Source organism: Carlito syrichta, unplaced genomic scaffold (genome assembly GCF_000164805.1).
Source record: "Carlito syrichta isolate Samal-C Ts95f unplaced genomic scaffold, Tarsius_syrichta-2.0.1 Scaffold95862, whole genome shotgun sequence".
Classification (NCBI taxonomy): Eukaryota; Metazoa; Chordata; class Mammalia; order Primates; family Tarsiidae; genus Carlito; species Carlito syrichta.
In genome coordinates, this window is record NW_007039958.1 from 47,492 (window position 1) to 63,790 (window position 16,299).

At 57.6% G+C, this 16,299-nt stretch overlaps 1 protein-coding gene across 1 annotated transcript in view; it reads left to right on the top strand.

The window, feature by feature from the left end:
* LOC110595962 (nucleolar protein 4-like) overlaps positions 1-14,586 on the top strand; it is a gene marked incomplete at its 3' end in the record, with an annotated part of 23,146 nt that extends 8,560 nt beyond the window's left edge. The window contains exons 3-4 of the mRNA XM_021714355.1: positions 6,061-6,172; positions 14,477-14,586. Coding sequence (XP_021570030.1) covers positions 6,061-6,172; positions 14,477-14,586 — 222 coding nt within the window. The remainder of the gene's footprint in view (positions 1-6,060; positions 6,173-14,476) is intronic.
* Between the last annotated feature and the right edge of the window lie 1,713 nt (positions 14,587-16,299).

A 16,299-nucleotide genomic window follows, 5' to 3' on the forward strand; every position in this document is an offset into this window, starting at 1 on the left:
GTCCTTGTCCCGTGTTTGCTTTACTCGCGTCCGCCCCAGCCCCTGGTAGCCTGTTCTGGGCTGGGGGTGGCAGGGGCGATAATAATAACCAAAGGAGCCAGTGCTTCCATGGGGTGGCGCTGACCACCTGTCCAGCCTGTCCCGAGCGCTCCCAAGTGTGTGCTCATCTGGTTCCCCTGCAAAGTCAGGACAGGGAGTTCCCAGAGGACGCCTGAGGTCCCGCTCAGGGAGGCTGCAGTTGGATTGGGGTGGGAGGCTGAGCCAAAACAAGACACCCGAGAATCAGAGATGTCTCCAAGACCAGTGTTGAGAGAGCAAGACCCAGGTATCCGGGCATTCTGCAGAGGGTCCAGCCGACACCGCATGGTCCGTGCTGAGCCCGGGACTTCATGGAGAAGGTGACACCTAAGTGGCTTTGGGGAGGCCGAAGAGAGCTATCGAGAGGTGGGAAGCACCACAGATGGGGGAGGTGGTGGCAGAGGCCCTGCCCTGCAGAGTGGCCCGCCTGTGTTCTAATCCCGTCCCCGGTGACTCCCGTCTCTGAGCCTCTGCCACGGCTCTTGCACAGCCTGAGCTGTTTGCCCAGCACCCATCACAAAGCCAGTAAACCAAGCACTCCATACTCGTTTGAGCCTTACTGCAGTCCTGTGACCAAGGCACTGAGATCCCATTTCACAGTTAAGGAAACTGAGACCCAGAGAGTTGCGTGACCTACCCAAGGTCACATAGCACCTGAGTTGCAGCAAGCCAGTGTCCTCATGCCCCCTCTATGCTGACTTTTTCTGTAGCTTCCAGAGATGTGCCTAGGCTTTCCTACCCAAGGCAGATGTGGAAATCCCCCCGCCCCCCCCCCCAGATTCTCTGTGTGAATAGCCTTGGACTACAGTAGAGATGGCTGTATAATCTATAACTTCCCCTTATGGCCTGAGTTTTTAAAAATACAACGGTCTTCTTTGTCTTCGTCTTTAGAAGGTGGCCTTTGTCCTAGTGGATCTTGAGGATGGTCCCAGTGCCAGGGGCCTCAGAGAAGTGGCTTGGGGAAGCAGGGGACAGCAGTGCATCCCCCGGCCCCTCCTGCTGCTCAGAGGGTCTGCTTTGGGAAGTGACTTGTGAGAAGAGAGTTCGAGGATATTTCTACCAGAGGCTGATAGGAGAAGGGCGGGCTGCCCAGGCTAGGGCCCGCCTGGGCCTCTTGGGACTGAAGAGACCAGCACATTCTCTCAGCATTAGGAGTACCATTGTGCTGGGCAGTTAGTGTGTGCCAGGCTCTGGGCTCCATGCCTCCCATACCCCAACTCTCTGAGCCTCACACGTGTGAAGGTTGTACATAGGAAGCAGGCGCTGCTGTGACCTCCACTTTAAGATGAGGAAACTGAGGCTCAGAGAGATACGCAGCCTGCCCGAGGCCGCTTCCTGACATTCAGAGCCAGGCTACAGGCCCCTGATCCTGCACCTTGAATGCCGCACACCACCTCCGAGGTCAGCGAGTGAGCCCTAGACTTGCTGTTGTCCAGGCAGATCATGCGACTTCCCCAGCCTCTTCAGTCCCAAACCTCACCCACAGGCGCTCCCTGGGCATCTGTGATGGCAGGGTCTGTAGTCTCCGTGTGGCGGGAGGCAGGGCTGGGCCGGTCCTGCGGACGCTCGAGTCCCGGCCCAAGCGGCCGGCCAACCCTCTGCTCTGCACTTCCTGGCTTCTGGTCCATATGCCCGCCGCGTGCCCCACTTCCCGCTGCCCAGCCTGGAGCTGGCACGTGACTGGCACCGGGCCAGCGGGGCTGGGCCAAAGCTGGAATTTCAGCAGCAGGGCCAAGGCTGAGCTGGCGGGCCAGGGCCCTCCTGTGGCGGGTGTGAGGCCGAGGGGCGGCACCTCCCTCCCCCATGCGCCTCCTCTCCCTCCCCCTCCTCCTCCCATCTGTCACCCTTCTCATGCCACCCTTTTCCTTTTTTGGGGGCAGGGGGTGGTGCCTGGATGCCTTTGTCCCCCTCATTTCGTCTGCTCCCATTTCCCCCCACCCAAGCCTAGCTCCTCAACCCCCCTCTACAGACACAAGACCCTGCCGTGTCTGTGGCCTGTGGAAAGAGCCCCCAGAGAACCCCCTGCCGCTGGCTGCAGAGGGCACAGCCTGGCCCCATGGGGGATGCATCAGGCCCTTGGCTGGGGACTTTCAGATTTGTCTCTGTGTGTCTTGCCAAAGGTGAATCCTGGGACCGCCTCCTAGTCTCGAGGGCAGCGGGGCTTTCTGGGTTCTTTCTGGGGTGCTGTAGGAGTCAGGGGGCTGGCAGGAAGGGGGCAGACGTGTTCAGAGCAGTAGAGGAGGCACATTCTTCAGTGGGAAAAGGCTTTCTGGCATCCACCACTGCCCAGCAGTGGATCAGACAGGGCAACTGAGGGACTTGCTGAGACGAGATGTTTGAGCCAGGGGGAGGTGACCACTTGCAGTGGACAGTGCAGGGGTCCTCTTGTGAGTAGGAGGCCCCTACCTTACTCAGCCTCTGGTGCTCTGTGATCTGAGGTCCAGAGCACCCTGGGGTCTCGTCAGTGGGGGAAGGCTCTGGATAGTCCCCTGAACACAGTCCCCTGAACCCACGTAGAGGCCGGTCCGTCTCTCAAGGGGCTTCCTGTTTCTCTAGCTTCTACACCGTCTGGGTTGAGGCTGGCCCCTCGCTCCCTTGCTGTCTTCTGGGGTGCTGGGAGGTCAGATCGGGTGCCAGAGTCTGGATCTAGCTGCCCAGGCCACTTTGGAGTCAGGGCCAGATGTGGTCAGCAGCTGCTGCAGGCCCACCACGTGCTAATCCACCGCAGGGCAGAAGGAGGATCTTGTAAAGTGGTGCAAATCCCCCCGATTGGCCTCATCTGTCTTTGTCGGCCTCGGAGTGGGGAGTGAAAATGGGGCCTTGCGAGTCAGCGACTCTGCAAATAGCTCCTGCTGTCCCTGCCGGTGAAGTCTCCGTTTTTGCCACTAGGAAAAGCGCAAAAGGCACATTCACATGTGGGTCTCAATGTCCAGGCAGGAGGCCTGAGAGCAAGATGGTGGCAGCCCAGGGAGCTGAGGGCAGCTGGCAGAGCCAGGGGTCCTGGGGCGCCCCCCCCAACACAGCGCTTCCAACTTTATCTGTTTCATGTTTGGGCTTCAGCATCAGAGTCTATTTCTAGAACAGGGTCTGCAGCTCTCAAACCGTCTGAAAACCACCATCCTGTTGACTAGGGTATCTGCTGGGATTGTCCTCCTGGTTTCGGCTCAGGTAGTCCCGTGGCATCCATGCACGCAAACAGAAAGGGAGGTCCTGTTTCTGGTCCTGGGCAAGCCAGGAAGGTGAACCAGAAGATGCCTGCAGAAGGTGGGGGAAAGGGAGGGGGCGTGTCCTCCTCCAGGTGGGTCCCTCCAGCAGCGCAGAGCTGGGATGGGCCTTGCGCTTTACTGACTCCCAGCTGTGCAGGGTGGGCCATCCCTCCCCAGTCCTTGGACACTCCAAGACCTCCTCACCTGCCAGCTTTTGGTCTGGCCCTCCGGCCCTTCTGTGGGACCCAGGGCCAGAAGGTGTATGCCTAGTGCCACCCCTCCCTGGGACACACCAGTCAGCCTTTGCACGGTGCTGGGGGCCCTGCCAAGGCCAGGACTCACCCCTGGAGAGGGAGCCGTTCCTGTGCCTGCAGCAGGCATGGGGGCAAGCAGGGCCCTGAGCATTGTGTGCAGCCCTCAACAGAGCCCGTGGTGGCAGGCCCTCCCCGCACCCTTGGAAGAACTCCTCTCTGCCCATGGCCAGCTCTGCGTGACTGAGTAGGGCTGCCTGAGGTGTGGGCCTTGCCTCCCTCTGCCCGCTGGCTGTGCAGGCTTCTTCCCCACGTCCTCCACTCAGCTCTCCTGAAGCCGGACCCAGGGTACTGCATCTCAGGGGAGCTGAGGGGGTCGTCTGCTGGCCCAGGTCAGCCACAGTCCTCCGCTCCACCCAGCACACGCCCTTCCCTCTTGCCCGCTTGTTCCTGTAGCCGTCGTCCTCCTGCTGGGCACACCCAGCAGACTGAGGGAAACATGCTGCCTCCAGACTTCTTCCGTGTGTGCGCGGCAGAAAGGTGCCCCTCCCCGCCGAGAGCCAGCTGCATCCCTGACTGTCATTCTCCTGTCCGCTGGCTCCAGTCAGAGGTCCAGGATTTGCCCTTGCCCCGACCTCCAGAGGAAGGCATCAGACAGGGAGTTTGGAAGGGAGATAACTCGTCAAGGAGCCTGCCTGCTCCATGGAGCATCAGATCCGCTGAGAAGTAACAAATGTGCCACCAAAAACAACCCCCCCCCCCAGCATGGCAGGTGGGCCAGGCTGGGAGCCCGGCCCGAGCCTGTCCTGTGAGGGCCTGGTTGCAGCCTGCCCCAACTTTCCGCACCCCCCAGTCAACCCCCCCGCCCTCCCCTGCTCCCACCTCCTGGCTGTTGAGATCATCCCCAGAGGAGCAGGAGCAGCCGCTGTCCCCAGGGAAGGCAGGGCCCATGCAGTCCAGAGCAGCGCCTCGCCCCCGGCCAAGTTCCCTGCCCGGCCGCGGCTGCAGCACAGGCGGTGGAACGGGGAACGCTTGGGCGATGCTGCCCCTTAGTGGAGAGTAGCGGGAGGACCCAGGCTCCGGAGAAGTGTGTGACAGCCAGTGGCCGGCAGTGGTACTGGCGGCTGGCAATTTTCCCAAAAACCAGAGCAGCCTGTAATCCTGCGCCTTTGGGAGGCTGAGGTGAGTGGATTGCTTGAGCCCGAGGGTTCGAGACCCGCCTGGGCAGTGAGACCTCATCTCTACAATAAATCAAAAAATCAGCCGGGCGTGGTAGCGAGCGCCTGTAATTCCGGCTACTCGGAAGGCTGAGGCGGAAGGATCGCCGGAGCCCAGCAGGTCAAGGCTGCAGTGGCCGGGAGCAGCCACTGCACTCCAGTCTGGGTGACAGAGTGAGACTCCAACTCAAAAAAAAAATAACAAAAACCAAAAAACCAGAGCAGGAGAGAGACTGGGCCCACACCTGCCTCTTCCCCACTCCCTGTCCAGCCTTTTTCTGAGGTCCCCCCCTTCTGTTTCTACCTCCCCCACCCCTTCTCTCCTCCCTAGATGGGGGAGGCCCTCTGCAGGCAGCTTTGGGGTGGTGGGACCTGAAACATGGCTTTCGTCTGGCACTACCTCTAAAGAGCTGTGTGGCCCTAGGGAGTCAGTCCACTTCTCTGGGCATCAGTCACGGGAGCATGGGGGATCTCAGAGCCTGTCCAGTTGGAAAAACCTGATGCCCTGGACCAGCCCTTCACAGCTCTCCCTGAGATTCTTGATCTGTGAGCTCTCGTAGGAAATAGCTCACAGGACCTCGGTTTTGTGCGTAGGCCCAGGGCCAGTGAGTTCATAAGCAGGTCTCAATCCTCCCGAGTCTGAGAGGGACAGTTGTTGACCCTACCCTAGAGTAATGTTTATAACCTCATTTTTCAGTAGCAGCAATAAAATGTTCTGAGAGGAGTATTACTTGTTAGAACATAGGTTTGGCCAGGCACGGTGGCTCACGCCTATAATCCCAGCACTTGGAGAGGCCAAGACGGGAAAATTGCTTGAGATCAGGAGCTTGAGACCAGCTTGGGCAACATAACGAGACCTCATCTCTATAAAAAATAATAATTAGCCAGGCGTGGTTGTGCACACCTGTAGTCCCTGCTATTCGGGAGGCTGAAGCAGGAGATCGCTTGAGCCCAGGGGGGCAAGGCTACAGTGAGCCATGATCATATCACTGTACTCCAAACCGGGGAACAGAGTGAACCCCAACTCAAGAAATAAAAAAAGAGCACAGGCTAAAGATCAGATAGTTTAAAGGCTTTGCTTTTTGTATTTTGACTTCCATTATTCATATTTTTTAAAACATGGTTTTCCACAAAAGTACTGACTCATTTCCGTAGCTGAGGGTCAAGAACACCTGCCCCTTGCTCCTCAAATCCCTGATATGCCTCACAAGGACCAAAGTGCCTGCCACCATGCTCAGACCTTGGTGACCCGGTAGCAAGTTGCCTCTCCATGGATCCACAAGATGAGCAGAGCTCTTCTCTCTCCAGATCGCTGAGACCTATGCCTTCCTCCCGAGAGAGGCCGTGACCCGCTTCCTGATGAGCTGCACGGAGTGTCAGAAGAGGATGCACTTTAATTCCAACGGCCTGGAGCCCAAAGGTAGGGGCACTGCTGGAGGGCTCTGGCGGTGACTGTCCAGGGAACAGACTCTCCCATGGGCAGCGCTGGCCACCGCTGGCATGACGAAAGACTCCCAGAGGCCAGTGTGGGTCTGCAGTGCTGCCCAGAGAGCCTCATTCCGTTTCACTTTTCTTAAACTTCAGGTTTCACTTAAAAAAACAACACAAAACATTCCTCCTGCCCCTCATGGCTCCAGGCAGCCCCTCTCTGCCCCACTGGTTCCCATCGGGAAGGGCTTCTCCATCCCACCCCGATGCTCCACCATACCTCACACATGGTGGGTTCTCCCCCAAGTTGCGGTCTGGGCTGTACAGCTCTGAGGACGGGAGCATACCCGTCCACACGCGTGCCCTCCTGTAGCCTGCACACCTGCAGTGGGAGTCCTCGCTGGCGGTTTTTTCCTCGCTGTTCCCATCCACATGGCCTCTGATCAGCAAATCCATGGGGACTGAGCGGAATTTAAAATGTCCACAGCAGGCCGAGTGTGGTGGCGCATACCCACAATCCCAGTGCTTTGAAAGGCCCAGGCAGGAGGATTGTTTCACCCTAGAAGTTCAAGGCCTCAGCGAGCTATGATCATGCCACTGCATCCCAGCCTGGGGGACACAGTCAGACCCTGTCTCTAAATAAATAGCTAAATGCCCAGAGCACTTGTGGGCAACCAGTGTTGCTTCCTTGCACTGACTTCCTTCCAACTCTATCCTGCCCAGTGAGATCAGCAAGGACCTCGCTTCAGCCCTCACCTGCTCCCACTGAATGTCCCAGAGGCCCTCGGCAACCCTGGGGCCCATATGCTTGCCAGCAGCTTTGGCACAGTGAGATGGTCTGACGCTTGGCTGCTCTGAGAAGCAGTGCCTGGGCGTGAGTTTTCAGGGTTTCCAGGCCCTTCCCAGTGCTGTGCCAGCTCCTGGGCACCAGGCCTGGGCACATTGCTGCCGTCGGTGGCGTTCTGCCTGTGGGTGGACGCAGTCTCGGCCTGCAGGGTGAGCCGTCTCTCCCGGTGTGCTCGAGTGGCACCCTCAGACTCTGGGGCAGGAAGGTCCGCAGCCAGGCTTGAGCAGATGGCACAGGACGGGAGCATGGGTACCGAGCGGGCTTCCTCTCGGGCCGTTGTCCCTGACACACAGGAGTGACTTCTGACACCAGCCGGCTCACCATGACCAGAGGCTTTCTTGCTCTTGGGAGCCGTCGGACCACGGCTGCTGCCTCTGGGCTTGTGGGACAGCTTCTGAAGCAGAGGGAGAGGAGTGGGACTGGTGAAGGCCTCACGGACGCGAGTTGGGCGCTAGGGCCGGGGTTCTAGGTCGTGCTCTGTGGGTTGAGCCGCAGCGCTGCCATTCAGCAGCTGTGTGTCCTGGGTGAGTAGCTTCGTCTCGCCGCACCTCAGGTTCCTCATCTGTGAAATGGGGTTGGTGATGGGATTTGAGGCCTCATCCCTATACGTGATGCGAGGCTGCCGTGCGGGAAGAGCGAGCTGTGGCTGTCGCAGTCCGGTGGTGAGGCGGGAGGCCCTAGGGCAGCACACCTGAGCCACTGAGCTGAGCAGTCACACCCCCTGGGCCAGGCTTCACTGGGTGCCGCAGGCGGACTGGGGAGTTGGAGGGCGGGACTTTCCCTGCCATACTCCCCACCCTGCAGGGGTCTAGGCCATGGGGCACGTGCCTGATGGTGGCTGCCTGGTTTCTGCCCACCCATCTGCCTGTCCCCTCCCCTTCCTGTTCTGTTTCCATAGCAACTGGCGGAGTCAGCCACAGGCCGGCTTGCCTGGAGGAACAGCGGCAAGGCCAAGAGCAGTGGCATTTGGGGGACGCTCCCCTTGGTGCCCCCGGTGGCGTGGAGGGGCTGCCCGCCGCCCCCTGCACTCCTCGCAGCAGGCGGCAGAGTCCTGAGGCTGCAGGCTCCGCCCCACATCCATGGCCGTCTGTACTGCTGGGAGGGCAGTGCTGGGCACGCAGCAGCCTGTTTCCTGTCCTCACTGCCACCGCCATCCTGCCCCCACCCCCAGGGAGGAGTGAGGAGGAGGGAGGGAGGCACACACAGGCCGGAGCCGCCTCGAATGTCAGTCGGCTCAGCGGGCTCTGAGCTGGAGCCCATCTTTCCTGGGGCCTTACTCCAGGCTGGATGGAAGACAGGCGCTGTGCTGTGCTTGCCTGCCCTCGGGCACAGCACCCTCTCCGTGTCCCAAGTAGTGGGTCCCCATGGCAGCAGGGAGAAGACCCTGAAGGAGCAGGAGACGGTGTGGCCGTGGAAGAGCGTGGTTTTGGGTCAGGCAAGCAGGGTGTGCAGCCCTGTTCCCTGATGTGTGTCCCCCAGCAGGTGAGGGAACCTCTTTGAGCATCTCCTGATTATAACAGCCACTAAGATCCCATGAGGATTAGGCATGGTTTACAACTGGGGAAACTGAGGCATGGAGAAGTGTCAAGGTGAAATCACTCATCCCAGGCATCTCAGGAGAGGGAAGTCAAGCCAGAGAGCTTGTCTTCTCATCAGCAGAATGGAAGTAATGCCTCTCAGGGTTGTAAGGGCGCAGGGCATCTGTCCTCGGTGGATGCCCAGGGAACATCAGTCTGTTTCCTGTCCATGTTGTTTCACCAGGGTGCCCAGACTCAAGGCTGCCAACGTCTGGGTGGCCCCACAGAGGGACACACAGTCAGCCTCCACCAAGGTGGGTCAGTGATGTGCCCCCAACCCATCCAGCCAAGCTGGGTCCACATACTGAACACAGGATGAGAGGGAAGGGCGTGGTTTCTGGAAGCTGCCAGCAGAGTCAGGCTGAAAGACTCCCCTGTCTGCTCAATGTCCAGAAGCATTAGCCTCCTGGACCGTCCCGCCAGCTGGCAGGTTCTCCCTTCCCCCACCTCAGCCGAACGCCTGGCAATCCTATCTTTGCCTGCCATGCCGCCTCTGGGTGCAGTCAGCACCGGCGTTGCCGGCCCCCCCTCTGCCTCTCCCTCTCCGGCCCTGCCGGGAAACCGGAGCCTGCCCGGCCCCAGAAGCAGGCCCAGGGTTCCTGCCCTGGGAGGTGGAGAGCAGGGGATGGTGAACAGGATGGGGACTTCTTGGGGGCTGCCGGGAGAACGCCTTGCTTCCTGGCCTCGTGTTGGAAAGAAAGGGAGGAAGCAGAGCGGCCTCCCCGCTCAGCAGTTTGTCCAGCGGAGTTAGGGGCCCCGACTGCCCCTCACCCGACCCCCACACTGGGATCATAAACAAAGGAGGCCACAGAGGAGCAGGAAGTCTGCAGAGGACGGGAAACTCCAGGCCTCCCCGACTCCACGTCCTCTTCCACCAGCCTGTCCAGGCGAGAGAGGACAGAGCATGAGAACCGGGTGTGCCCTCAGCCTGGCCCCAACTCCGGGGGAGAGGGACCTCTGGGGACACATTTCCATTTCCTTTAACATGACAGGATCGACTGAGATGAGGAGCTACCGCAGGCAGCGCTGGCTCCTCTGTCCACTCAGGCCTCGGCTCCTCCACAGCCAGCCGACTCCTCTGTGTGGTTCCCAAGCCTCACACCTGGCCCCTGCAGACCCTGCCTTCCTGTTGTTCTGCACACGACCCTGTTGCGGCCCGGGCCTTTGCCCGGCGGATCCTGCCTGTGCTGGCACCACTTGCTGGCCTGTCCTCTCCTGGCTGTCATGCTTGCTGTGGGACTGTGGGGAGGTGGCACCGCCTCTCTGCAGCTGTTGCCCTATCTGTGAAAGGGAGCACGGGGTCCTGGGAGAGTCAAACAGGAGGGTCTGCATGGAGCCTGAGCCTGGGTCCTGTTCAGACGCTCTTGGCGAGGCTCCCTCAGCCACTCCAGACCTCAGCTCTTCCTTCTCTGACCCTGCCAACCCTCACTCTGTCCAGGGCCAGGTCCTCTCCTGCACACAGCTTCCTCTACCCCCTCTCCTCTACCTCATCCATCCCTACCATGAGTGCTTGCACACTAGTGCTCCTTGAAGATTCACTGACCCATCAATTCACTTCCTGGGAAGGAGATTTCCGTGTCACCTGTGAGCTGGCCCCAGGCCTGGGCTCTCTCTTTCCAGGTTTGAAGGTCACAGGGCTGGCTGGTCCCATGGCTCCTCTGTCCCACACCTTCACCACTCAGCCCTTCCTGAGAGATCTTTAACCCTTGCCCTGGCACCCAAAGGCTCCCCTCGTCTCTGGCTGAGATATCCCCCATGCTGTATGTGAGACCTCCTCATGTGCCATCCAGGGGAGACGAGGGTGGCCACTGCCCAGGCAACTGGCTTGATGAGGGTCCTTGGCCCCCACCATGCCGGCTGGTGTCTAGCTTAGCTTGGCCAAAAACCTGCACTGTTGACTGTTCTCAAGTCTCTGTAAAAACTCATGGCTAAAGATCCCGCAGCTTTTTTGAGTGACACCATCTCAGTGTCACTGCTAGAATGTCTGCCTGACATTGCAGCTGACCCGGGCAGCTGGGGCTGGTTTTTATTTTCCTTGGCGAAGAGGTGTTAAACATTTCCCTGGGTGTTTCCCGTGCCCCTTGTGCCTTCGGCTTGGGCCCCGTGATCCTCGGTAGTGCCTCGGTAGCTCCGCCCCCTCTGTGCAGCAGTGGCCAGTGGGGCACAGGGGTGGGGGTATTTGTGGTGGCTGGAGCATGGCACCACACGTTGACCAAGCAGGGTCAGCCTGCCTCCACAGGACCAAGGAGGCCACTTCTTCCTTGTCCCATTTCCACACCTTCGCCCCATCCTGGCATTGGTCTCCCTGGGAGCACCTGGAGCTTCTGCCAGCCCCTGCTACTTCTCCTTCCCACTAAGCTGATCCTCTTTGAGCGCAACCATACATGGTCTCCAGAGCCTGGGGCTGCCCTGCGAAAACCCTACCTGCCTTTCTCCTGTGGTGTGGTCGAGCTCTGACCTCCCACTGCTGGGTCCATGGCCCAGTTCCTCAAGTAGAATGTTCCCTGCCCACCGAGGTCCTGCTTCCTGACAGAACTCTCCCTTCTTGAAGTGCAGAGCCAAGCGTGTCACTGCACACCAGTGGGAAGCATTCTCTACTGGCTTGTGTGTCTGCTCAGGGTGCCCTGGCTTCCCCAAGGCCAGCGCATCCTGCCTTCTGCTTCCTGAGTGCCCTGGCTCACCTCTGGGAACTGGAAGCAGTTTCTGACCCCTGGAGACGCTGAGGAGGGAGCAGTCCAAGGAATACTCCTTCCTGCCGCCCAAGAATGCAGTCCTGGCCACCATCTTACTTTTCCTATCCCAAACTGTAGCTGACTATATTAAAGACACTTTCTCAGGAACGATCATGCCACTGCAGTCAGGACATGGGTGACCATCAGAGGAACACAACTCCCTGCCTCCGTGACCACCAAACCCAGAGACTCTCTGTAGCCCCTGATGAAGGGCTGCCTGGGGGCCATGGGGTGAGGGGGACCCTTCATGTGTGCCAGACATCCTCACCTAAATGGCAGGATTCGCAGGCTGGAGATCCATGCTCTGAAAACAGCACCCACAGTTTTTGAGTGACAGTGACACCATCTCAGTGTCATCACTAGAATGTTTGCCTGACATACTGCAGCTGACCTGGTCGGTTCTGGGGGCCCAGGGCCTGAAAGGCCCCAGGTTAAGAAAGTGAGGTCTAGATTGATGATGGGGTGGAGACGCATTTGGGCACATGTCCTCGAACCTGAGGAATTCTCTTTAAAGCAAAGATGGAGGGGTAGCCCACTTCAAGCCCGTTTCTTAGCCATTTTATTGGGGACATTTACCTCTTCCTCAAAGAACAAACACGTGAAACATCCTATGCGTGACAACATAGCTTTAAAAAGCAAAACTAAGCTCTGCATTTCTATAAAACTTTGTAAAAATGTGACTTCATCTGTAGTCACTAGAAGTGCACAGCCCCCACTTAGACCAGTCGGTTCTGGACACCATTGTCTGCAGGTCCTGGCCAAATAGGGGCTCCCCTTGTCTTCTTTGGGTAATTGTACCCCTTACTTACAGAGACTTTCTTTCCTTTTTAATTGTGGTTAAAATATTTGCAACATAAAATATGCCTTTTTTTGAGTTGAGGTCTCACTCCGTTGCTCATGCTGGAGTGCAGTGGCACACTCATGGCCACCCCAGTGTCAACCTGCTGGGCACTGGCGATCCTTTCGCCTCAGCCTCCCAAGTAGCTGGAACTACAGGAAAGTGCTACCGCACCCGGCTAATTTTTTATTTCTTGTAGAGATGAGGTCTCATCAATTGCCCGGGCGGTTCTTGAACCCGCAGGTGTCGGCAATCCACTTACCTCGGCCTCCCAAAGTGCTGGGCTTACAGGCTGAGCCACCGAGCTTGACCTAAAATGTCACATAAATGTTAGATAACCTTTAATTGTCCCATTTTAAGGTGTTATGGTCACACTGTTGAACAAGCGTCACAACTATCTGTTTCCAAACTTTTTGTCACCCCCAACAGAAGCCCTGTACCAGTTAAGCCTCTGGTATCCGGCTACTGTCATGGGGCCCTACGTTTCCAGGGCTGCGGGAACCCTTCTGGTCTGGGCTGTGGCTCTGGAGAGGCAGGTAGAGAGCAGCTTGCCCTCAGATGCATTTCTCCTCCCTCAGTCCTGCCACTCGTCTCCCCTTCAGCTTGTCCTTGGCTATGGTGGTGACAGTGGAGGGCAGACTCTGGCTGGTCTAGAAGTCGCTCCCACTTTTTCTCATGCTGCTCAAATTCCAGCCCATCCATGGAACATTTTGTTCCAAGGCCTTGGGAAAAGTCAACCTGGCCTGGGGTCTTTGGAAACGGGGTGAGGAGGGCAGGGAGCAGATCATTGAGACGCCTCCCTGACAGCGCAGCCAGAGATGTGGGGAGTTATCAAATACCTTTTTTTTTTTTTTTTTGAGTTGAAGTCTCACGCTTGTCGCCTGGGCTGGAGTACAGTGGCACACTCACGGCCACCACAGCCTCAGTCTGCTGGGCTCAGACAATCCTTCCACCTCAACCTTCCATATCAACTACCTTTTAATCCATGAACTCTATGTCTTGGAATCTGTTCCAGAAGGGCAAAGAGCAGAAATTCAGACTGCTATTTTATGTGCAAAGATGTTCCCTGCAGTGTTGTTTATAGTAGCCAATAGGAAACACCTTGAAGAACTAATCACAAGGGAGTGATTTAGGTAGATTATGGTAAAACATTACACAGCCATAGAAATTATATTGACAAAGCAAAACAAGATTCTCGATGGGGGGAGAAATGCCTGTGACAAAATGCTAAGCAAAAAAAAAACTTTGTAAAAGCAGACTGTGGCTCCCTGCTTGCACTGTGATAGCAAGTACATGAAGAGGAAAACCACAGAGAAACCATCAACAGAAGCACAGAAGCACATGCCGACTTGCTTGGTGCAGCCATGGCTCTACATTTGTTCTTTACATCTTTTTGCACTTTGCAAATTCTCTACAAGAAGAATATGCATTGCCTTGATCTTAGGACAGAAAGGCAGTAAATGGGAGGGGCAGAGCCACTCTGCATGTGATGAGAACTCGGGGGTGCTGCACCCTGAGCTATGTGATGCCTGAGGGTGCTTCTGAGGGATGCTGGGGGTGGGGGTGGACTGGGGGAGGCACGTGTTCACCAGGGTTGGAAGCGTGCATGCTTTCAAGGTCCTGGCAAGCATCACAACACAGCAAAGATGTGCAGTACAATGAGGACTAGGGTGGTCTGTGGCAGGATGGAGCGCACACAACCCTCCTGGCAGAGTGAGGACTGCTCAGCTGCGGTGGTTACCCGCCATCGGGGTGGGGTCCCACATGGTCAGATACTCCATTTTTCTAAGAAGCCAGAAAGTCACTTTTTTTTTTGAGTTGGAGTCTCACTCTGCCGCCCAGCCTGGAGTGCCATGGCATACTCACAGCCACCCCAGCCTCAACTTGCTGGGCTCTGGCGATCCTTCCGCCTCAGCCTTCCAAGTAGCCAAAACTACAGGCTACTTGGAAGCAGAGATGAGGTCTCACCAAGTTGCCCGGGCTGGTCTCAAACTCACGGGTTCAGGTAGTCCACTTGCCTCGGCCTCCCAAAGTGCTGGGATGACAGGCTGAGCCACTGAGCCCGGTCAAAAGTCATTTTTTAACATGTTAGGCCTCTGAAACACTGACACTGATCGGGTATGTTTCTCAGCACCATGCAGCCCATGTCTGTGGGCCAGACATGGTGGGGACGCCACCAGCCCACACCTCCCCCCTGCCCATTCTCAGAGCCACTTCTTCCTCCACAGGCTCCCTGGTGAAACGGTGTGGGTGACAGGCCCAGCACAGACTGAAAGGGCTTCCCTTTTGTTCTTTCTGCCAGAAAGCGAGCCCCCATCTCCTCTGGTCTCCGGGATCATTGATTACAACATGCCTCTCACCTCCACGTACCTGAAGCAGATGAAGCTGCGTGTCCTGAATTCCCAGGAGCAGGTAAGGCGCTCCCTTCTTTTCCCGGAGGCATCCAGCTTGCTGGTTGTGGGGGATCATTTCCAAGACTCAGGGCCACAGCCTGTGTAGACATGCAGGAAATCAAAGAGGCTCTTACCTGGCGTTCTGGGCTGTGCGGTCCAGTCTGGGGGAGGAGGGGAAGGGAAGAATGTGTACCTCATCAGAGGGTCTGCTGGGCAGACGTCACGTGGGTCGTCAGTGGGACCAGAAGCTCCAGCTTCGAGACGCCTTCCCCACGGGCAGGGTGAGCAGGGGTGGTGGACCTAGACTCTGGGTTGTCCTCGCTCTGCTCTGCCTTCTGTCTCTTTGGCTCGCCTCCTTTCCTCAGAGAGGCAACAGAAAGAGGCCTTGGCCTCCTGCCTGTAGCCTCTGTCACTCTTGGGGCCCAGACAGGCCAGGTGGATGGACCTTGGAGGGTGGTGCTGGGGCCCCTGGATGTCCAGGCTCCTCAGCTGGGCCTGCCAAGTCTGTCAGACACCCCAGAAACAGGCTGTGAAAGAAGAACCCCTCTGCCTGCCCCTAGGGAACACCTCTGACCCTGTGCACAGCACACGGTCCGACTCTCTTTCCAAGAAGGACTAGTGAGCACCCCAACCCATTAGTGCCTAAAACCAGGGCATGAATTTCTCACCTTGGAGGAGTCTCCTCCCCTGTGATGTCCGAACCCATGTGTCCTTGTGGCCTTCCTGGGAGAATGGGTCAGAACTTGAGCTGACCTCCCGGCCTTGTGACCGGCTGTCCTGTGCCATGTCTCCTTGACGACCCGGCGCGTGTGCTGGGTGGGTGGTGGCTCCTCAGGCAGCTCTGCGGTGAGGTAGCGGGACATGGTCAGGTGGCATCTGGGCCTGGGATTCCCAGTGTGAGGCTATAAGCTGTTGGGCTTGAGCCCACTGAGTCACATGCTCCCTTCAAGAGGCGGGTGCCCAGCCCGGAGAGGCCACATGCAGGCAGCTCTGCTCTTGGGGCAGAGCTGTGTCCCCCACATCCTCCTGTCTGGGCGGGGCTGCTCTGGGTGGCAGAGCTGTGGCCTCCATGTCCTCAGGCTTGCTCTGGGTGGCTGCATCCTGAGGAAACGTCCTGTCTTCACAAATAACTTTGGTGGGGAAGATGGCGTTGGGCTGGGTTTCCAGGCTAAGATGATTTGGCTGCAGGAGTGTCAGTACTGAGGGTTTTGCGTTTGCTATTGGTCTAAGATCCCAGAGATAGCTCTAGCACGAGCACTCCTCTGACAACTGTAGATCATCCGCGGCCCTTTTCTCTGTGACCATCCACGCTGTCACGGGCACCTGGCTTCTTACACATCACCATGGTCTCTCACCTGTTGCCTTGAAGCACGAAGGGCAAAGCCACGCAGCCACGCGACTTTCTGCCCCACAAAATGGCACTGAATCCAGATGTCGCTGGGCGTAGGCGTGCTCAGTGTTGCATAAGCTGTGATCTCTCCTTGAGAGACTAGATATTTGAATTGGTTAAAAATTCTTGCTGTGTCTTCCCTTGTATCAATGGAAGGAGGGGGAGTAAGATGGGGCTAGGTGATGTATCAGTCACTTGACAAACACTGACAGCACCCTGCTCTGTAGCCAGGCTCTGGGGATGAGCAGAACAGCGGCATTCCTAGATTTGGTGATCTAGGGAGAGACAGACGCTAACAAAACAATTGTCCATGATGCCCAGCTCATAGTAGGTGGTGGTAAA